General features: G+C 53.6%; 10 protein-coding genes across 10 annotated transcripts; 5 read left to right on the forward strand and 5 right to left on the reverse strand.

Annotated features, from left to right (window-relative positions):
• Window positions 1–372: 372 nt before the first annotated feature.
• AB675_2305 (DNA-directed RNA polymerase II subunit rpb7) lies at window positions 373–926 on the reverse strand (the record flags this gene model as incomplete). Its single annotated transcript, XM_018142266.1, has 2 exons — window positions 373–627; window positions 678–926. 2 exons carry the CDS (start codon window positions 924–926, stop codon window positions 373–375), a joined length of 504 nt encoding a protein of 167 aa, XP_018005262.1.
• A 477-nt stretch (window positions 927–1403) lies between these two features.
• On the forward strand, window positions 1404–2177 carry AB675_2306 (putative endoplasmic reticulum membrane protein; the record flags this gene model as incomplete). Its single annotated transcript, XM_018142267.1, has 4 exons — window positions 1404–1442; window positions 1494–1517; window positions 1570–1629; window positions 1680–2177. 4 exons carry the CDS (start codon window positions 1404–1406, stop codon window positions 2175–2177), a joined length of 621 nt encoding a protein of 206 aa, XP_018005248.1.
• A 616-nt stretch (window positions 2178–2793) lies between these two features.
• On the forward strand, window positions 2794–3201 carry AB675_2307 (Diphthamide biosynthesis protein 3; the record flags this gene model as incomplete). Its single annotated transcript, XM_018142268.1, has 1 exon — window positions 2794–3201. One exon carries the CDS (start codon window positions 2794–2796, stop codon window positions 3199–3201), a length of 408 nt encoding a protein of 135 aa, XP_018004963.1.
• A 1480-nt stretch (window positions 3202–4681) lies between these two features.
• On the reverse strand, window positions 4682–6094 carry AB675_2308 (Clavaminate synthase-like protein; the record flags this gene model as incomplete). The annotated part of the gene is made up of 6 exons (XM_018142269.1): window positions 4682–4762; window positions 4816–5220; window positions 5275–5345; window positions 5395–5484; window positions 5542–5793; window positions 5857–6094. 6 exons carry the CDS (start codon window positions 6092–6094, stop codon window positions 4682–4684), a joined length of 1137 nt encoding a protein of 378 aa, XP_018005266.1.
• Window positions 6095–6726: 632 nt separating this feature from the next.
• Window positions 6727–8631, forward strand: AB675_2309 (Pantothenate transporter liz1; the record flags this gene model as incomplete). Its single annotated transcript, XM_018142270.1, has 8 exons — window positions 6727–6797; window positions 6846–6866; window positions 7027–7087; window positions 7137–7175; window positions 7219–7668; window positions 7732–7856; window positions 7906–8003; window positions 8057–8631. The coding sequence occupies 8 exons, from the start codon at window positions 6727–6729 to the stop codon at window positions 8629–8631; spliced, it is 1440 nt and encodes a 479-aa protein (XP_018005043.1).
• Window positions 8632–9434: 803 nt separating this feature from the next.
• On the forward strand, window positions 9435–10280 carry AB675_2310 (uncharacterized protein; the record flags this gene model as incomplete). The annotated part of the gene is made up of 1 exon (XM_018142272.1): window positions 9435–10280. One exon carries the CDS (start codon window positions 9435–9437, stop codon window positions 10278–10280), a length of 846 nt encoding a protein of 281 aa, XP_018004797.1.
• Window positions 10281–11136: 856 nt separating this feature from the next.
• Window positions 11137–13330, forward strand: AB675_2311 (Inorganic phosphate transporter PHO84; the record flags this gene model as incomplete). The annotated part of the gene is made up of 4 exons (XM_018142273.1): window positions 11137–11614; window positions 11734–11761; window positions 11810–12416; window positions 12482–13330. 4 exons carry the CDS (start codon window positions 11137–11139, stop codon window positions 13328–13330), a joined length of 1962 nt encoding a protein of 653 aa, XP_018004952.1.
• A 222-nt stretch (window positions 13331–13552) lies between these two features.
• Window positions 13553–17407, reverse strand: AB675_2312 (Protein SERAC1; the record flags this gene model as incomplete). The annotated part of the gene is made up of 5 exons (XM_018142274.1): window positions 13553–14470; window positions 14678–16170; window positions 16235–16496; window positions 16542–16988; window positions 17033–17407. The coding sequence occupies 5 exons, from the start codon at window positions 17405–17407 to the stop codon at window positions 13553–13555; spliced, it is 3495 nt and encodes a 1164-aa protein (XP_018005242.1).
• Window positions 17408–18406: 999 nt separating this feature from the next.
• On the reverse strand, window positions 18407–19681 carry AB675_2313 (uncharacterized protein; the record flags this gene model as incomplete). The annotated part of the gene is made up of 1 exon (XM_018142275.1): window positions 18407–19681. The coding sequence occupies one exon, from the start codon at window positions 19679–19681 to the stop codon at window positions 18407–18409; it is 1275 nt and encodes a 424-aa protein (XP_018005169.1).
• Window positions 19682–20419: 738 nt separating this feature from the next.
• Window positions 20420–21295, reverse strand: AB675_2314 (60S ribosomal protein L15; the record flags this gene model as incomplete). Its single annotated transcript, XM_018142276.1, has 4 exons — window positions 20420–20560; window positions 20620–20846; window positions 20902–21058; window positions 21209–21295. 4 exons carry the CDS (start codon window positions 21293–21295, stop codon window positions 20420–20422), a joined length of 612 nt encoding a protein of 203 aa, XP_018005025.1.
• Between the last annotated feature and the right edge of the window lie 444 nt (window positions 21296–21739).

The following is a 21739-nucleotide window of genomic DNA, read 5'->3' on the forward strand; positions in this document are numbered from 1 at the left end:
GTGTGGCGGCGCGTGGACAGTCTCCAGAAACGCCGCCCTGCCAGGAGCATATGCTCAGTCACGACATGTCCCATGGCAATACCAGGCTCGTGCAGCAGTAAGCTCATCGGGCTCTGCTGGAGGCTGTGAGCGACGCCGGTGTCGACTGCGCGCCTGGGCTCCACTCTCGTGGCCTTCACAGTAGTCCATGACGCTATGGCCAGATATGTGACCCATGATAGGCTTCCCTCGTGATGTCTTGGGCTAGTCAATCTGAGGCCAGACATCTCAAGCCCTCGAGGATCGTTCATAAATCCAACGCTGCCGATTCTGCGCTTCAAATTGGGCTGTGTCTCGGTCAATGTGCGGCCTGCCTTGAGGACGAAGTCTTGCTCACCCAAACCAATTATCCTTCATTTTTCCAATGGCGAACATGCTGCCAACATCACTTCTCAAACCCATCAGCTGCACACGGACCGCCGAACCCTTTTCGATCGTGTCGCCTGAGTTGTTTGAATAATTGGGAGGAGTGGCGGTTCCGTTGTATTTCATATCAGGGGCCATCTGTCTTTCGCTCACAAAGATATTCATCGGCCCAACTTCGCAAACGAGGCCTTGAGATTTGACATTAACGACCGCGCAGTCGACCTGTAACAGACTCAGCATCTGTCGCCACGCGCTGTTGCAGCAGGACCTACCGTTTCGCCCTTGAATGGCTTCCAGACAATGGCGCGGTAATCAATGACAAAGTTGGCCTCGCCTCGACCGAGTTTTACCTTGCCCTCTGATAAATTTGTGATGTCCATGACACAAATGATGTAGTATTCGCCATTACAGGTACCCTCCATAGAGCTGTACAACTCATCTTTCAGCCGGTCCTCCATATCCCTCCCGAAGAACGACGGGTGGATTGAGATCTCGCGCTGGAGTTGCCGGATGAAAAACATCGTGGCGCTTCGTCAAGATCGAATGCGCCGCGTGCGCGCGAGGTGCGGAATCACTTGTGGCCACTGTGCCGGCCAGTTCTCTGCAATGTCAACAGGGCATTACTGTTTGGGCACCACTCGCAGAGATAAATGAGAGTTGTGTGGGCTGAGAGGCAGAAGGCTGCAGATTGAAGATGCACAGACCGAGAAGTGAAGTCTCCGCCTCAATGGCGGTAAGCATCACCGTAGTCAGCGCTGTCACGTGCTCAATCAGCATGTGCGCCGTGAAAGCAGTAAGCGATTCGCGCAACACCGTCCCTCCTCGGCCTCTTCATCAGCCAGCCCACCATTCACTACCGCGGTCGACACTGTCAATACTTGTCGATACCGTAGCAATGAGTACATAAGCCATGCGTCTCAGGACGGCCGCTTCTCATAACAGCTGATCTTCTCGCTCGTTGGTACTCCTATCTGCCTGCATCCGTTGCGTCCACCACGATGGCCGGTGCCTTGAACCTGGAGAAGCAGCTGCGCTTCGTGAGTAGCACAACAACGTCAATGTCCTGATATACTGATTCGTGTCTGTAGTATGGCGCCTACCACCACAACCCCGTAAGGTGTCCGCTCATCGCTCGCCGCGCGCCCCGACTAAGATGAAGAACAGGTCAATATCTGGATCCACATAACCTGTGTGCCCGTCATTCTGTGGTCCTTCATCCTGCTCGTTCGTACCCTCTTGCCTCAGTGCGTACGCTCCGCTCACGACTCTCGCAGTGCACGAACACGCCCGACCTTGTCAAAATCCCAGATCAGTACCAGATCCCGTACCTTCCGCCTAATCTCGGCCTCTTCGTCTGCTCCGCCTACTGCGTCCTCTACGTCCTGCTCGAGCCTGTGGCCGGGACCGCCCTGGCCGCGCTGCTACTAGCGAGCACAGCATGGGCCAATCATCTCACCAGCACGTATGGCATGACTGCCAACTACTACGCACTCGCCGCCCACGTCGGATCATGGATTGCCCAGTTTGTGGGACATGGCAGATTTGAGGGGCGAAAGCCCGCTTTGCTTGACAATTTGTTTCAAGCATTCTTCCTGGCACCACTGTTCGTATGGCTGGAAGTCTTCTTCATGCTAGGATACAGGCCCGACCTTCAGCAGAGAATTGAAGGCCTTGTACTCGAGGACATTGCCAAGTTCAAGGCTGAGCAGAAGCAGGCCGTCAATGGAAAGGCCAACGGCAAGGCAGTCAATGGGCACGCGAAGGCATCGTGAGAGCCAAGTCAGCGCTCGTCGACGGCAGCGAATAAGAGATGGAAGGACGCCAGGATTGTGGCACCTGCAGCAAATTTTCGCCATGTTACCGCTTGTGAGTCTGCTACCAACATGATGGGCGAGAATCAATGATGCGGCAACTGCATCTACATGATCATCGATGGAGATGGGAAACGATTTCTATATTTCTGTCGTTACTGTGCAACGTTTCCAGCGTTGCATCATTTGCGTGAGATATCCTCTTTGCTAGCGTTAGCTTGTAGTTTGCGATACAATGACAGTACATGTGTACAGCCAACTGTTCTTCCTCCCAACATGCTGAGTGTATCGAACTTGAAACCTGGCCATGTGTAAAAAGTGACTGGCGACTTGGACTCGAAGTGTGGTACTCCACATTTCAACTCGCGAATATTTTTGTCGGATACGCAAGCGACTCCAATGCCAACTCCTACAATTCTTCACCAAAACACCAAATTGCCTCTCTGCCTGAAGCGACATCAATTGAAGAACTCGCAGCTCAAGGCAGCCTCGGATCTGGTATCGACTTTGCGATTTCAGAAGTCCGACGACGCCTGCTATACAACCAGTGCCGCAATACTCATTCCAGATCGCCACCATGTCCTCAACCCAGACCCAGACACAGACGTCGTCCCAAACACAACAGACCACAGTCCTAAAGGGCGCATCGCCCACATCCTCACCATCTGGCTCGTCCACCGCCATCAAGACCAGCGACTCGTCCACAATAACCACTAAACCCACCGACCCATCTACCGCCACACCACCCGCCAAGACCGACAACCCCAACACCGACGAGACTGAGATCTACGACGAGATCGAGATCGAAGACATGACCTACGACTCAACGCTACGCATTTACCACTATCCTTGCCCGTGCGGCGACAGGTTTGAGATCCTTGTTAGCGAGCTACGCGAGGGCAACGATATTGCTGTTTGTCCGGGCTGTAGTTTGACGATTAGGGTTATTTATGAGGTTGAGGATTTGGTACAGGAGGATGGCTGAGAGGCATTTCGACAAGGAACGTAGTGTTCTGTCGAATGAAGGCCGTCGAGTCTCATCGAGGCTGGTGCAACCCAAGACAGCTCCTGGGACTGTGACTGATCGGCGTCAGGGCAGTGAAAGGTCAAATCACAGCACAGTAAGGATGATGGCGATGGCGCTGTGATGATGCCTCTCCTCACTACTCGCAGCTTCGGACTCCACCACGTTCTCGCCCCACCAGATAGCAACGCATGCTACCATGGCATGGCGACCACCGCCTCCACATCCTCCTCCCCAGTCCGTGTAGGAGGGCGCAGATAAGATTAAAGGAGAAGGGAAGAAGTAGTCGAGGGCAAGGCGCATACTTATACCTTCTCGGCCTACGAAGACCGGTGCAAACCGAGGCGCTCCCCGTCACTGACACAGGCCAGAGTATTCGCTGTTTGCTGCGCGAATCAGGGTCAGCTGCTGCCTGGTGCATGCACTGTGATGTTCTCAGTGGCACATTGAATGTGGCTCTAACGACCACCAGACAAGCAGCTTCCTCTGTGGGTCCGGTCGGCAAGACGACTAGCTCGCAGAGATGGCGATGTCAATGTCAAATGGCCGACCATGCTGAACACTCTGATCATACGGTCCGTTCGTGCGTCTAGGACCAAGGCAGACAGGACATGAGCCAGGCATGATTGCTTAGAGCAGGTTGAGAGGCCAACACATGAGTGGCTGGTCCTATGTGCCTTCGATTAGTCCAACTTCCTGAAGCACGGCGCCCACAACAGACTGCAGCAACGCTTCAATAGCAATCTCCGAAGTCCGCTACGACCACCTGGAACACCTTGCCAGTATCTGGCGCACTCCCTGTGCCCTCACGTCTTTCGCGGCTGGTCCAGAGCAAGACGAGACCGCGCTAGGATACAAGCTAGCGAAGGCATAGATCACGGAGGAAGTGATCATGGGCAAGACTTTCAACGATTTCCAAACACGAAAGCGGCTCCAACCCCTTCCGAGAGACATCAGGGCTGAAGGCAGGCAAATCCGGTGAGGGGAGGGAGTCAATCAGTAAAGGCAGACCACGAGACGTGGACAATGCAGCTCCGAAACTTTGAATAGGCCGAACTCGAGTATGCTACGCTGTAGCAGGAGACTGCTCCAGTTCTGTTCCGTGTGGCCGCAAATTGGTAGACTCCTGTCAGAATCTTATGCCGCACTCCGACTCGTACATTTGCAGAGCTCAGACAGATATCGCAATCGATGGTGCAATACCCTAGAACAACGCCAAGCAGTTTAGATCTGGGTGAGGGTACATTAGCACGTGGGATGTTGGAGACCCGAGGCTGAGCAAAGCGTCCTTTTCGCCCTATGGGAGCAATTCCAGAAATTCTCTCCACAGACATATATGAACTACATCCTACTTTATACCTCTGCTGAAGGCTGCTGGAACCGCTCTATGGTGCAATAAAGCTCGGCCGCGCGTTTTCCGGTCTCTATGCCTTCAGCACAATCATACCGGTACGAATTTCTCATTACCATCCCACAGGCTGGCGAGTAATGATCGCTTACCCACCCATGGTGAGCGGGCATGCTTCAAAGAGTGTTAGCAATGCTGGAGAATGGCCTTTAGACAGCTAGACCCACCTGAACAGTGTAGTTGTTGATCACTGCGACATCTCCAGCCTGCCACGGAACCAAGAATCCAATTTCATCCGAAAGCTCCAGGAGACGTTCCAGGGAGCGCGTTGGAATGGTGCTTCCGTCGCCATAAGTCGTGGGGAGATGGTATTTCCCGTCCACGCCTTTGTAAGGAGGTTCCAAGGCTCGGCAGTCTCGTGCTCTGCCGTAGACTCCAGCAAAACCGTTGAAAAATGAAAGTTCGCCTGTGGAGGCAACGCGGCGAATGGCCGGCAGATTCTGCAGCACATGGAGGGCGTCGTTTGGCTGCCATTCAGCGTCTGCTTGGAGTGTGTCCTTCAGGACTTGTTCCACCTTTTGCCGTTGGACTTCTTTCGTGTCTCCTGGCTGGATGTCGAAGCCGTACGAATCCTTTGATGTGTAAGTCTTGTTTGGCCCTGATACTGTTACTCATCGTGAGCTTACCTTCCAGTTCCACCCAATATGCTCAGCTTCAGGATCGTCTCTGGCTGGGAAATACTGTCGACCGAGTACTCCTAGTGGACGTCAGATTGCAAAGGCTACTCAGCAGCTGAATGTTAATACCTTTTGTGGTCAGATCATGCAGGAAATCTGGCAGTTCTTCCTTAAGCCGATCGTGTAATTCCAACGACGACAGCAAAGGTGTTTGTCCACCTGCAATACATCAGCTCTGCGAGTCCTCCAGCTCTCTTAAAGCCGAAGTGTGCTTACCTTGGTCAGGAACGATTTCCGAAAAGAAGAACAGGACACCAGGGAAATGTGCGCTTCGACCGTACTCGGAATGATAGTAGAATTTGACGTCCGGTGGCTCTTCATTCGCCGTTTTGATGGCTCCAGTGACAATTGATCTCTTTCCCGCAAGACCGATCTCTCTGTGAGGTTGTGGAAGCTTGAAAGCCTTCACAACTTTGTCGAAGTCTGAAGCGTTGGCAGTGGGAAATCCGCGAAGCAACAAGGCGCCATCTGTAGGCGTTAGGACAGGCCCCCATCATCAACTTGAGTAGGGTCGTGGTAAGGGAAACTTACGATCGCGGAGAAGATCATTCCAAAGGCCCCGTCGTGCGATTGTCTCCAGATATGAAGCTGCCTCGGCTGCTGAGGTGAAGCTCTGCCCATCCTTGACTCGAATACCAAGTGGGAAGACTTTGCCGTGTATCACACGACTTCCAGGAATCGCAAAGGTCTCCAGCCGACTGTCATTATCAAGGCCCTCTGGCTCCGAGGCCGTGATACGGGACGTTGTCGTCTGAGTCGTCGTCGACATGTTGTGCAGCGCAGTAGACATTAGAGAAGATCTCTATGCACGAAACACATACTGAATAAAACGGCTGTCTTTGTTTCACGAGATACTCGCGTATCTCTGCCCTGTATCGGCCCTGTAATCTGCTATGCTCGGCTTGGGCTCCCAAGGATAATCATAACCCGAAGAGGTACATTGATGTCTCCGTATGCAACTGACGAATTTCAGGCTTAAATGGCACCATCGAAGCACTGCCTTATCAGAGCACCAGCTAACACCCACTTTCAACGGACTCTAGATGATCGGTGAGACGGGCCCAGGTACAGACGGCACAAATGTGCTCCACAATGCTAGCCCTGCATTGTTATCTCTGAGTCAAGAGACGGATATTGTGCTGGTCAAGCCTTCCTCTGCAGAGCTCGATCAACCTAGACCAAGTAATGAAACAGATTTCTTCCGACACCTACAAGCACGCAATACCGACACCGCCGAACTTGCTAAGATTCTGAGCAGAATCTGCTGGCTCAACAATCTGGCGGTCGGGTATAAGAGGCGCAACAGTCCCATGGACAGTCCCATAATCTATCGCTTCTGAGCAGCCAGAATCATGTCAATCAGACCGCTCGAAGAGAACGTCGAGCGTCAGGACGTTCAATATGTCCGCCCCTCTGGCGGTAAGCCTACCTGGCGGCATTACCTATGGGATTCTTGGGACAAATCACCGGAAGTAAGTACGACGTGATCTCCCAGGAGAGCGCTTTCTAACCGATCACAGGAAAGACGACTCATTTTCAAAGTGAGAAAAGAGACAGACCGTTACTGAACCACTTGCTAAGCCACACAGCTTGACATAACTCTTATGACCTTTGGTTGCCTTGGAACTTTCATAAAATATATTGATCGGTGCGATGCCCTTCGTTTTTCTGACTTATCTGGACGACTTTAACACTACGTAGCTCCAATCTGAATTCTGCCTTTGTATCAGGTATGAAGGAGGACATGTCTCTTTATGGGAACGTGAGTGTGCGATTGGTGCAGCAGCTGTATTCGCGACTGACCTGAACAGGAACTCAACTATGCCAATACTGCTTTCGCAGTAGCAAATGTATGTCGGACCAGTTCAGAGAAATCGTACTAACATCAAGCAGATCATCGGCATCTGGCCGTGCAATCTCTTACTCACCCGGTCCAACCCAAAGTGGTTCATTCCCATGATTGAAGCTGGCTGGACTTTGGTCACGTTTACTCAGGCTGCCATGACGAAGCCAATTCACATGTATGTGCTGCGATTTATTCTCGGTCTGTTTGAGACCGGCCACTACTCCGCCATTGTCTACCTCTGTGGAGGATGGTATCAGAAAACTGAGCTGGCTCGAAGACTCGCAATCATCAATTGTGCCACGGCGATTGGTCCCATGTTTAGCTCATATCTGCAAGCTGCTGCGTACACTGGTCTCAACGGTGTCCACGGGATGGCGGGTTGGCAGTGGTTGTTTGTTATTGACGGAGTGATCTCAATCGGTGTGATCATTCCACAAGTATTCTTCTTCCCCGACGTCCCAGCTCGCCAAAAGCCGGATCTGGTATTTAGTCGCGAGGTAAGTGCTTCCCAGCGGTCCCCTGTGCGAAAAAGAGCTTGCTGATATTCCTCCCTCTTACAGGAGATTGAGCTCGCAAGAGATCGCAACCCCAAGGAAGGCAGAGTCAAACAGGGAAAGTTCACCTGGCCTCAAGTTAAACGCTGGCTGCTCAACCCAGATATCTGGCTGTTATGGGTCATTTCCATGTGGGTGCATCGAGAGATTCTTTCCCTTCAGTTGCTGATTTTCGAACAGTTGCAACTCCGTGGGTCAGCAAGTCGCTGTCTCCATGTCTTTCTGGCTCAAAGCTTGGAACTCAATCAAGCCTGGATCGTACACAGTCGCTCAGATCAGTATGTTCGACGCATGCAGTAAAGCCACTCCCAAAGTACTGATCCATCTCCAGACAACTATACCACTCCAATTCAAGCCGTGACCATCGTTGTCACGATCTTCATGTGTTGGACCAGCGACACATGGTTGCGTGGTCGAAGATGGCCGATGCTTGTCCTTGGCGGTGTTCAGAATGCTATCGTCTGTATCATCCTGGCTGCCACGCCGGTGTTTCCCAACAATCGCACGTTTAGATGGGTCTTGTACTACAACAGCGGATGGGCACAGGCAAGCAACAGTATGTTCTGGGCTTGGACACAAGATACACTGTCGGGGGATCCTGGCATGCGTGCCTGGGGCTCTGCAGGTTTGAATGCATGGGCGTGGACTGCTATTGCCACTATTCCTCTGGGGGCTTTCAAGACGACAGATCAGCCTGCGGTCATTATCGGCAACTACACTGCAGCAGGGTGTCTCTTTTTGCTGGCTGGAACAGCTATATTGCTGGCTTATATTCAGCATCGACGGGCAAGGAACAACATGGGCACTGAAGGAGAGGACCTCGGGCCTGTACAGCCCGTAGGACACATCGGTGCTGCTAGCTTGGATCCGGTGAAGGTACCAGATGCTTTGGTGGACAAGTTGTAGGCAACATCATTCGTGTTGAGACGGCAGGAGAGCCATGTAGAGGGATCCTCGACAGTCTTCGGTCGACAATGCGCAAACAGCCTTCGCCCGTGAAGAAGTTTGGCGCAGGCCAATCACAGCCCGAGGGTCGGGTGCCTTTTGCCGGAGTCTTCGGGAGACGCGTAGTTCCTACTTAGTAGATGTGATAGCACCAGTGGACTTTGGGTCATAATCACTTGAATGCTCCGCTCACTCGGGTTGTTTCAGCGCTGATGATCTTGGTGACTACAGCAACTTCGTTTCGAAATACCGCCTGACGAAGGTAAGTGCCTTGAATGTGCGAGAGCCATTCCTCGCCTTATGCCGCCGCGGCCGAGGCGTTCCCAGACAGGGCTGTACCGGGCCACATCGCAACGTTTGGAAACTTGCAATTGACCTAGCCCTACCGTCGTGCCGAGCCGCGGAGTAGACAACATCTACAGGCACCAGCCTGCAATAGACTGCTTATCGCAATGCATGCTCCATTATCGATTTGAAAGAGAGAGGTTGACTCGGGGTAGGGAAAGAGTTGTTCGACTTGCAATCAGATGCTCGCTCTGAGGCACGTGGGCTCCTCGCGTATACAACCCAGGCGTTATCTGGACCCCAACACACACATGGAATCTTTACCTGGCTCGCTCACTCACTCCATTATTTCCTCCGGTACATAATCTGGCTCGCTAGCAGATGTTGTCTGGCAGCTTCCAACTCAAGCAACATGACTACACCCACAGTCTACGCCCACACAACATGTGTGGTCTATTGCGGTAGAATATCTGCCGGAAATGTCGTCACGCGCCTCACGCCATAGCGTCTCAACGACAAGCAGCAATGCAAGCCGTGCCAGTGTAAGCATCTGGGATGCCATCGGAAGCACCCCGCAGACCACGCCCTTCAGCTCGCCGGCGTCGTCACTCACGAGACCGAGCTCGCATGATTCGACTGGAACTGGTGCGCTGCTGTTCAGTCGACCAGTGATCGTTTCCTTCTCGAAAGGCACATCTCTCTTCCGTATCCCGCTGTCGCGGATTGATGTCTGCAAGGATGCTGCTGGTGGCATCCGCAAGATCAATATGAGCTCCGACTCGTCAATGCGGGAGAATGTCTTCACGCTCAATTTTCCGAACAGCCGCATGCCGATACCACACCTCGAACAACCATATAGCGCTCGGTCAAGCTCCGCTTACCGCATATCCTTCCTTGAAGAGCAGACCCTACAGTCCGGCGGCAGCTTGTTCCAGGGGAAACCCAGCTTTGCATTCGATCGATGGGAAGACTGTCTACGCCTGCAGGAGACGATACTCGGTCAGCAAGTCGTGTTTGTGGGAGGCATGGCGGAGGCAAAGAGTAAGCGAGGCGAGGAGTGCATCAGTCAGAACTTGAGGATACTGCATTCAAACAGCTCTGGAGGGAAGGCCACCATGATATTCTTCACCAATTCGCAGCGGCGAGAGCAAAGGAGATATGTCTCTGTGCCGTTGAGTGCCGTCAGCAAGATAGAAACCTCACGGAGGTCGATCACGATGAAGTTGAGCGGTGACACAGAGCTGTTGGCGGATATGAGAAGTTTGACGGTGCAGTTCCTTGAGGATGACGATCGTGAGCGATTCCTCGGTATTGTCAGGAATTGATCATGCATAGAGAAAGTGCAAAGCACGCCCCGAGAGCTGCTCTCTCCCGAGACACGGCCAAGCTTCGTCATTCGGCAAGAACAATAGACTTTGTTGATCTTGTGCCACCTCAAGTTCCTTTCTACACTTGCATCCATACCTACATGGGCATCACTTACCAGCAGGATGTCCATGATCATCTCAGAAAATTCCATCTCGCATTATGCTTTACCATATGGCCGTATGTGCCCCTCACCAGATTCTCGGGCACAACACCCCTGCCGCACCGAGCACTTGGCCAACCAGGGCTGAGTGTGCACGTGCAGGCGTTCTTTGGCTCAGAAACTCCCCGTTGAGCATGACTTCCCGCCTCTTTCACAGAACAGCGATGCCAGAAGCGATGACCGAAATGGTGCAAGGCCATTCTGGATTCGCCCTGCGGCCAGTCTTCTTCGCTGGGCACCCACCACCCCTGCATGCCAAAAGAAAGTACCGACCACGCCCAATCTGTTTCCAGGTCTTCAGGTCGCTCCCACTAAGGCATGATACTTATCGGTGACAATATCTCGACACTTCCCACACACTCCATGCCTCGAGGCTCGAGATTTCGCGGTACTGCGGACACTATCTTCGCTATGCAGTCAATGTTGTCGACATTGGCACTGCCCATGTCTCAAAGGTTCTGAGCACCGTGAAGCCCTGAGCTCAACACCATCGCCACTGTACAGTCAGGCTGAAGGTCGAGAACGCAGTGATCCGAGTACGAAATAAAGGACTACTTGCTCAACAGCCGACCACTGTCAAGCGCCCGCGCCAGACTTCTCTGTTTCTGTTATACGGAGCATACGCTCACTTACAGCTCGGTAACGCCGCCACCATGGGCAAGGGCCGAGTCCGCCGTCTTTACAAAACTGCGAGAGTTGACGACTTTGAGCATGAAACAGACCGCACTATCCGCGCACAACAGATCTATGCGACCATCGATCGACAGCCATTCCAATGGCTCGTGGTCTTTGTTGCCGGAATTGGCTTCTTCCTCGATGGGTACACGCTCTTTGCCTCGAACATTGCTCTACCAATGCTTTCGTACGTTTATTGGCCAGAGGAGACCTCGAGTATACGTTTGACGCACATCAACTTGACGACACTGGCTGGGACTATGTCCGGGCAACTGCTATTCGGAATCCTGGCGGATAAGATGGGGAGGAAGAAAGTGTACGGCATAGAATTGCTGTTGCTGATCTGCTCGACCTTGGGAGTCGTCATGAGCTCGACTGGCGCTGATAACAGTATGAATGTGTTCGGCTGGCTGATCTTCTGGAGGCTGGCTGTCGGAATCGGTGTCGGTGCTGATTGTGAGTTTCTGCCTTGCCCAACCGAGCGGCAGCATGCAACCATTCTCTCATGACGCTGCAATATCGTACCAGCAAGGCCCACGCAATATTGACGGCGCGGATGCTGACCAGCTGTATAGATCCTTTGAGCGCTGTGATCACTGCCGAGTAAGTCCCAGAGCACACAGAAAGCACACCCGGCTGACGCTGCACTAGATTCGCACCCACGAAACACAGGGCCCGAATGATGGCCTCCGTCTTCGCCATGCAACCCATCGGACAGATCGCCGGCAACCTGGTGGCTCTCGTCGTCGTCGCTGTGTCCGAGAAGCAAGGCACCGACAACCTCCGCCGTACTGTCGATATAATGTGGCGTTGGGTGATCGGGCTCGGCGTCGTTCCCGGAGCACTTGCTCTGATCTTTCGGTTTGCGATCCCCGAAACGCCGCGATTTTTATTAGAGATCGAAGACGATCCAATCAAAGCCGAATTCGATGCAACGCCGCTCTTCGGAGAAATCGGAGACGGGAGCTTCAGTATGAGCCCAGCATCGACAGCTCTGGAAATGGGAGAGAGCTCGCATTCATTCCGCGATGCAGGAAGAACTCCCTCGATGGAAGAGATGGTGCTGCCTGCTCCGGCAATGCATCACGAGGGTTCTCCTGCAGAACCAGTCTCTGCAGGTTCAGCTCAGTGGACAGTAGACACCAACGCGCCCCTGATTACCCTGAACTCTCCATGGAAGCTTTCGAGGAAAGACATCAAGCAGTACTTTTGGGTGGAAGGGAACTGGCGTACCCTCTTCGCCACCTCAACGACTTGGGTGAGTCCTCGATCCCGTCTCCCTTTCATTCATCATACACTATCCACTCCATGACCGACCCGCAGGCAATCCCACTGACTCGCCTTCAAGCTTCTCCTCGACTTCGCCTTCTACGGTATCGGCCTCTCCTCTCCCCAATTCCTCGCCAAAACCTACGGCGCCCTCAATCTCCCCGCCACCGACAGCTCCGGCAACCCACAATCCTACCCGCCATGGCAAACCTCCGTCTCCCCTACCTCCACAATCTACGACCAACTGATGGCGACCTCCACACAAGCCTCATTATCCTCAACATCGGCTCCTTCAGCGGCCAGACCCTCATGATCCTCTTCGCCAACCGCCTCAATCGCGTCACGCTGCAGTTCTGGGGCTTCATCCTCCTCGCCTGCATTTTCTTGACCTTGGGAACGATCTTCATCACCCTTCATCGCGCTGGCGGGCCGCTGATCGTGGCGCTGTACGTCATTGCTCAAACTGCATTCAACTTCGGACCAAATTCCACGACGTATATCCTCGCGGGCGAACTCTTCCCAACCCGGTATAGGGGTAGCTGTCACGGCATCAGTGCCGCAGCGGGCAAGTTAGGGAGTATCCTGGTGCAGCTGTTTAGCGCGTACTACCACTTTGGCAGCAATCGAGCTGATAGGGAGAGTACGCGGCGGTATGGGATTATAGTGGTGGTGTTTGCGGCAGTGATGTTGGCTGGGGCGGGGTTTACGTGGTGGGGTGTGCCTGATGTGCAGGAGCGGAAGAGGAAGAGAGGACAAGCGGAAGGTGAGAAAGGGTTGAGGAGGGGCGGCAGGAGTAAGCGGTGGACTGCGGTGGGGAGGGACAAGACGCTTGAGGAGTTGGCGCTGGGGAGATGGGGTGGGGAGAGTGAGGCTGTGAGGAGAGGGAAGCGGCGGCAGATATAGCGTGTGTTCTCTCAGTGATTTGTACATAGGCAATCACACGAACCTAGAGGATTGACCTTCATGTGAGGGAACAGGTAACGGGCCCTTGCCTTGCGCATCCTGGAGCTCGGCACCCTCGTTCAATGCCAAGGCTGATTAGCTGTTCTCGGGTGCAGAAGGCGATGCAAAGATGAGACGCGTTATGATGGACGAGCAACATGCGGTCTCAGTGGAGACCCCTCATCATGTGCTGTCACTTGATGCATCTTCGCTCCGCGTGCGGAGGTGCTGCTTTTTCCAACGCTCCCGGTCTTCTGCAGAGGGTTCCCATAGCCCCCCCGAATCGATTGCTCTAAGATCCAGCAAGGCTTTTCGTAAGTCAAGGTAGCGCTGGTAACTGTTGTCGCCGGGGTGATAATAGCCAGAATGCGCGATACGATCCAAGAATTCAAGGGGCGTGCCTAGTGGTCCTGTGGCATTCACGTCCACGCCCTTGGCGACTAACGTCTGAAGGGTCTGCACATTGAAGTCGTGGTCATAAGAATCCCCTCGGCCGGTACAGCAGTCGACGTAGCTGTGAAGAATGGTTCCGAAAGGACCGCACTGAGCATTGATTGACCGGTACACAGGACCGGTGAAGATATCGATCAGGTCCGCTATTTGCTGTCTGGATGCAGTAGTGTGCCCAGGGCGTCTTCCGATCATCCACAGTGGCCCGACGGTCAAGGTCGAGGGTACGTTCCCATGGAAGACCTCTGCAAGAAGGCCTCGACGAAAGATGAAGATAACAGCCCTCTGCTCCCACAGACTCATGTCGCGCGTGTCAATCTTGCACACGAGGCTGTCCGAATGATTGCATTCCATCATGGCGCGAACCGTTTTGGCATCTGCTCTTCTCAGCGCAGCACCGAGCTCCTCATCACGGATAACTGGACAATATTGTAATACTGTCCTCAACATCGCCAACGCTTTGAAGGTCCTGTGCTCGATCGCGAACGCGACTACTTGGGACCGGATAAGTTCCAGTGCGTCATTTGCCGGGGACTCATTCACTCTCCGCAGCAACACTGAGGCTTCGTTGCGGGTCGAGGCTATGGCTGGTCCTGGCGGTCCTTCATTGAATGAGCCAGCTGCGCGTTGGATACAGTCTACCATATAGCCCTGTAGCCCGTGAGCAAGTACGGCGTGCATAAGTCGCGAGTCGTGGGCCCACGGGTATCTTTCCTCCCCGCGGTTACACCCGCAACGAGGGTTCAGCATTTGATGTAAGTCGCATGCCACCGTCGAAAGATGATTGCTGATCAAGTCGAAAGTCGACGATTTTGATTCTTGTTCGAAAAAGCGTGCATGATCGAAAACGTACCTCACAGCATAGGCGAGTAGCAAATACGCGCCAATACTCAGCTTTTGGGGCGCCGACCGAGTGTCTCTCTTGATAGTAGATGGAAGGCTGGGGTATTTGAGCTTGGCAGGGTTCCACCATCGCCCACGCTGAGGTCCTAGTTCAAGGAAGAACAGATAAGGCTGGTAGTGCGCAATCAACGAGCAACATGACGTCAGCCACGCAAGCTGTATGGACTTCGTCGAGTGCAGCGATGGCGCTAGCTCAGCCCAGCCCTGGTTGTCCAGGAAAATCTTGACCGTTCTGTGCAGGACCGCGACTCTGCCACCCACTCTGGGGTCACGGTCTTCGTACAGCTCAAGGAGGCCGCCTGTTGATGCCAGCAACCTCCGTTGCAGGGTTCCCAGGCTGATGTTCTGTAGGCATGTCACATCGAGTCCCTCGAACCAGGGCGGTGGGTCATTAGCATGTAGCGCGAATAAGCCCCGCAGCATCTCGAGAAATACGCTGTTCTGCGCGGACGTGACATAAGTTAACATGACGCGAGCAAAGGCTCGGTCGGTGGAACATGCTTGGCGAACAATCCTAGTATACACCCTGTTGAGATCGGAAGGCATGCCTTCAATAGCGTTGACAAGATTCTTGAGGATAGGGTCAAGCTTGCCTGATTGCAATTGCTCGGCAATCTCGCACGCGGCGAACCGCGCCCAGAGAAAGACGCCATTGGACTGCTCGACAATCTTTTCTGCCACCTTGGAGAGCATATCAGACGATTCCCAGTACCGTCGGAGTCCGGTGTCTTCGAATACCATTCGCGCGTATGTCTTTATCGCGTCGGCGTTCACATTTTGCATGGCCAGGAATGGGCGATCTGCAAATGCGTCCAAGAAGGATTGCTCCGGGCGGCTCGCTAGGCAGACCTTGACGATTTGGGGCGTGGTCGCGTCGTCCACGGGCGCTAAAACATGTCCTTTTATGAACCGCACAAGGTCAAATCGATCTCCTTCGTACTCGTCGAGGCCGTCTATGGCGATGAACACGCATCCTCTCGCCTGTTGTAAGACTTCGCGAAACGTGCTCCGTAGCTTCACGGCGTCGATTCGCGGTGACTCGGAATCAGCAAGGCGTTCCAGAGTTTCCAGAAGCTGTGACTTGTTTGTTTCGTCTTGTGTTAACGATTTGACCAGCTGTACCAGGAGTGCCTGCATAAGCCCTTCCAGACTGTTTCGAAGTTCTTTGCCGGCGCGAAAATCAAAGAAGTAGTAGATACAGGTGAGTTCTGGGCCGTGTACCTGCTTCAATATTTTACGGGTCTCTGGAGCATGTACTACGTGATGCAGAAGAGTTGACTTGCCGCTCGCCGGACTACCATTGATCCAGAACAGTTGTTCTTGACTCTTGAGCCAAGAGGCAAGCTCAGAACTCCAGACCCATTCGAATGTAGCTTTCTCTGCCAGATCTTTGGCAATTTGGTGTTCCCGGGTTAGTCGATCTGCAAAGTCAAGCTTCTCGACTAGCGCTAGCGATTGCTCAGCACATTCGCCATACGTGGCAGAAAGGAAGCCTCAGAGCAACTTACGGACCTCTGATATCGCCTTCTTGCTGCTGCTGAGCTGCAGCCTCCAGAATCCTCTGCCGCCGATCTTCCTCCTCTACGGCAATGGCATTTCGCAGATTCGTGGTGCTCGTGATCCTATCCAGATATCGCCCCAAGCTGGCACGGAAAGTGACGTAGCCTGGATCTTGTGTGTCTTTGAACTTGCACATTTCTCGGTGGTCCCGCGTCAGAGGCGCTATCCTTTCGATGTCCTTCCTGTAGAAGGCTGAAGAGAAGTCCGGGACCACCTGTAAATGTCAGTCATGGCGCCGCTTCGGCTGCTCGATACTGACTTTGCCATCGAAGCCTGTTACTCCTGACATTCCTGTTCCTTCCTGAAAGCTCAGCATGCGTAATTGATTGGATGCGGCCGTATCATCGTTCAGAAAATCGTTGAAATCCTCCAGCACGCCGCTCAGCTTGTCTGAATCAAACCGTAGGCCTTGAAGGACTCGTCGCTCTGTGGAGGGTAGACCGGGGATACCACTACACACTGTCGCGATTATATCACCGTATCTTGCCGCAGCTGATCCCTGATGCGGAGTGCCAAAGAACACGATGGCCGAGACTGAATTAGACACATCCCGCATCTCCGGATGCTGCGATTGCCTATACTTATTCGACTCAACAATTGCGTCTTTGACCAGTATGCCTCCTAGACTGTGAGCGACGAATATGAGAGGTCGATTTCTACATGCGTCTCTATAGTCTGTAAGAGCGCCCAGGAAACCCTTAGTATGCTGAGAAATGGTCAATTGCGTTGGCCGCTCTCCGTAAAAGCTACCAGGCTGGATTTGTAGCCATAGGTCATAACGCGCACGTTGGGAAAATCCTTCGGAACGAGATCCTGAGGCCAAAAGCAGTGCTCTTCTTTACCCCTCCGTCGCTGAAGCGAGTGCCAGAGTGACTTTGAAGGCTTCGAGTTCCCTTCAGCTTCGGCGGCAGTTCCACCGATGGGTTGCTGCCATGTCTTTCGAGGGTGGCCTCCCAAGCCATGGACGAAAACAAGATCAGCGATAGTGCTGTCCGTGGGCTGCCATAGGACTGTCATTCCAGTATCTTGAACTATGCCTCTGGATGGATTTGTCCCGAGAACGGGGGGTGTAGAGCCCGCCCCAACGGAGGCGCTTTCAAGTTCTGGCGCCTGCTCGCTGGCCATGTTGAAGACCAAAGTCGCCTCCAATGCTTGAATCAGACCAAGTTATAACCTGGCAGAATAACAAGGCGGATGAGCATGGGTATGCGCGTAGATCGATGAAAGTGAGACCGAGTCTACCAGAGCCCTCCCAACGCCCCAAACACGAGATCTGCGACGGAGGTGCTGCGCTTGCCCCGCTGTGGCAGCTTCTCGGGTGGCTAATAACGCCGCTTCTTTGAAATCGATGGCTGATCAATGAATTGGCAGTCGCCATGCAGCCAGTCGTGTTCGGCGGGCAAGCGCGCCCATGCCCTGAGCGCGTCAGGCATTGGCGGAGCGCGCGCCTGGACAGCCTGAAAGGCCGAATCAACGAGATTGGCAACCATTCCGAATAGTAACCCGAACACCTTCGCTTGTCGTTAGCTGTGGGCAATGTAACATAAGTACTGTAGGTATGCATAAGAACACAATGATGGTGACGGTGTCGATATTTATCACAACCTTATGAGACTGGGATGACTTCTTGAGCCGGGCCGTACCGAAACATACGCGATAATCCTTGCCTCACAGCATATAGGTACTCCTAGGCACCGATCTCTGCGTAATACGTACCCGGCCCACGCGAGCTCTACGCGATGAATCTCGTCCCACTTCTCACATGAGTATATATTTCAGTTGGCCCAAGTAGAAGGGATGGACTATGTCTTAGTCGCTGTGGTCTTGATACGCTTCGAGAATAAGAATTTGTCAAGAATCCCACCGACAGATCATGAGATGGGCTACCACACAGCGGATTGGCATTCAGAAGCGCAATGCCACACTTCGTACTGCATCAACATTCCGTCTACACCGCTGTGAACGAAAGTACAGCGTGCAAGAGACCAAGGTCCGACAGTCATGAGGTTTATCGCTATCTATCATGTATCGATGCACAAGCAAAGAGTACGGCATCGGTGTTTCCATTGTTAATCCGCTTGCCAACTGATGTCACCACCCTCCCTTATTTGACTTCGTGTCAACCTATCCCAGGTGGCCGACTGTGCTAGTGATCGTCTCAAGCGTTCCCTTCATGCTTCCAATCCGCTGCTCAACAGCCTCAAGCCCAGCTACCTCGTCACTGTACTCGACCTTCACAGGTAGAGTAGCAACCGCGCGCAACCGCGTCTCGAGAGCAGCCCTCAGGATGTCGTCGATCTGCTTGGCCTTTCCGATAAGCTCGTCCGCTCTGGAGACGTGCGACCCATCTCGACCCGCCCTCAACGCACCGCTCGTTGCCTTTGTCGCTGCTCCTTGACTCGTTGTCGTTTTGCTTGATGCTGTGGCTGGGCCTGACTTGATCCGAGCTTCACGCTGCACGCATCCCAGTTGCGTCTCGATCTCTTGCAGAACCCTCCTCTGCGCGCTCACTGCCTGCGCTTGTTCTGCTAGTGCCACAGCCTTCGTTGTCATATCTCGCAGACTGAGCAGTGCGTGACGCAAAACCATCTGCTCAGCCTGTTGCCTGTGTGTTCGAATCCGTGCAATGGTTTTCTGCAGCCCGAGCGAGTGTTCTTGATTGATCAGCATCGTCGTGACGTCTTCGATCTCGGTGTACAGCGTGCTGATGTCGGCTTGGAGCTGGAATATTTGTGCTTGTGCTGCTTCTTCTCCGTCAGCTGTCGTAGCCGTCATTGGGCGGGGTTGGGTGTCGGGTCTTGCACTGGTATCGTGAAGACCAACATCGCCGTCTGTTCCAGTCGAAGTCGTCTCTGCGTGAGATGCAAGGCTTTGCAGGTACGCCGCGTCCAACCTGTTCTTCAGGTCTTCCACCTTCTTCGCGTGCAGAACCTTCACCAACTTCTGGATTCGTGCCTCAACCGCCATAAATTCCGCCTCAGCTTTACTCCCATCCTCGAGTCTTCCAGCCCGCTCCAGAGTCGCAGCAAGCGCCCGGTCGTCCGCCTTGAGCCGTGTAGTGACGTGTCCGGGGAGATTGCGGGCGTCCTTGGCTAGTCGGGCGTCGTGGTCTTGTAGATCTGTGGTGATGGAGATTGCTAGGGCATCGTTAGAGGTCTGGTTCGAAATGATCTCCCTCGCATTCGAGGCTGCGGTCGACTCTGCGGTAGAAGTGCTCCTAGAAATCCTCTTTCCGCTCCAAGAATGCGATCGCGTGAGTGCTGCCGTCTGGGTCTCCAAGACGCGGGTCTGTCGATTGAGGATGTTGGTCTCGTCATCAAGTGCTGCGATGGCTTGTCGGAGGCGTGCAGCTTTGGTGTTGCTGCCCATGATCGTCACGTCCTGCTTGCTTGAGTCCATAGTTTCCGTCGCGTGCGCTGTGTGAGTCGAATGTCCACCATTGCTGCTGCCAAGTCACCATCGACCGACGTCTGCGAGTGGCGAGGTAGTCTGGACGAGATTCGCTACCGCTTGTGCATCGTGTCACATCACATCAGGATGTAAGAAGATGTGTAGATTCTTAAATGTGTGTGTAGCTGGTCGACAAGATTCTATTTGAGCCGTGGCATGGTGAGGAGAAGATATATCACTCAGGATAAGCAGAAGGTGAAGCAGGCAAATGCTTGGCACGGCGGGATGGGCATGGTAACAACCGGGCGAGGATACCTCATGCGTATGCTCGCAGCGGTTGCTGACGATCCAGACTTACAATCGAGTAACGACGGTCTACACGTGTGCAGCTCAGAGGACGAAGAGTCGATGTTGAATATATCAACAAAGACAGGGTGCTGAAAAGACAAGATTGAATTTCAGCATTGCCTCAGCCAGTATTTGCACTGGCGAGCCGTGTGTCTGCACAGTAGCAGAACCTTCTTCATTACAACCTGCACGAGTCGGGCCACCGCAAGGCAGGACATGCGACAAAGACGGTGGCTACTATGCTCAAGGCATTCTTCAGTGCTCGAGCACTCACGCGAGCATCGCTCTGACTGTGATTGATCGAATTTGAACGCGTGTTTGCCGCTGTACTCTTCTAGTGATCGCCGACGGTCGGACACATCGCTCGCAGGGCTGTCGCCCACGCCGACTTCAACCACTCTAACGATATCTCCACAGCGAAAGAGTGTTGTGACGCTTCCAAGTCTTTCTCCGACCAGCCGTAGTCTTGGTGTAGCGGTGACCCTTGTTGAGGCCTCTCGACTTCTTGCCAGTGGCTGTGAGACCACGAGACTCGCGGTGCTGCAGTAGTCCATTAGCACAGCCCTTCGTCCACAATCAAGGCGCAGGTCCGAACATACCTTGTGAACTGGGTTGACGATCCAATTGATACGGGCATCCTTGCGGATGGCCTTATGCTGAGGGTCAACGAGGATGACTTCGTAGTACTTGTAGGTCGAGTCTTGGTTGATCCAGTACGAGTTGAGAACACGCAAGTTGGCGCAGCGGCGACCGACACGTTCCTCGGCGGTGGATTTGAGGGAGCGCTGGTATTTCAGCTGGTTGATACCTTGGTTGGTGGGCTTGCCTGTGTCGTCTGTCAGTACTTGTCTTTCCGCGCGAACTTCTGGGTGTGTCCGTACCATAGGTAGCACCCTTAGGAGCAGGCCGCTTGCGACCACCACGACGAACGCGAACGCGGTAGATGACATAGCCCTGCTTGGCCTTGTACCCGAGACGGCGAGCTTTGTCTGGTCGCGAGGGACGAGAGGCGCGGTGGATGACATTGAGTTGTCGGAGCTATATTGATGCACTCTCAGCAAATGTTCAACGAGTGTATAGCAAGACACCAGAGGTGCCACAGAAGATCATGACAGAGCAACGTCTGCTCGCCTTTCCCTTTGTGTGTGCCCATGGAGGTCTTGAGGATGTGGTTGTTGTTCATCTTACCTCCCAGCAGCGGACTCGAAGGAGGAATCGCATCACATCGGACTGCTTCTTCTTCTGAAGTTCTTCGACATATTTGAGGGCACCCATCTGGTTTGAAGTCAGCGGATGCAGAGGCGAGGGGCGCAGATGATTGTACCTTGACAGATTTGTGGGCGACACTGGGGGTTCGTAAAGGAATGAAGAAGCGACAGCGAGGGTCAACGGACAGCGAAGTGGTGCACCGCAGTCGAGGAAAATCGTGTGTGGAGAAGGACGAAAACTTGGCATGCCAAGGCAGGGTCGGGAGATAACGGAAGTCAAAGTCCTGGTGTCGACAAGGGCTCTGGGGGCCCTGAAGAGCATCTTTCAACCTCCGGTGCGCCACAAAGACTGCTGTCTTGCGGTTCGCTATGCGATCAAGCTGTCCGTGTCTACTTGAGCGTGTCGTGTGCTCGGTACCAGGGTTGGAGTCCCAGATGCCGTTGATGCATGTCCCTGCGATAGCCTGTGCTAGTGCTTGGCACTCTCTGCCTCGACACACCCAAGAGCAAC

Source organism: Cyphellophora attinorum (genome assembly GCF_001299255.1).
Source record: "Cyphellophora attinorum strain CBS 131958 chromosome Unknown Contig2, whole genome shotgun sequence".
NCBI classification, from domain to species: domain Eukaryota; kingdom Fungi; phylum Ascomycota; class Eurotiomycetes; order Chaetothyriales; family Cyphellophoraceae; genus Cyphellophora; species Cyphellophora attinorum.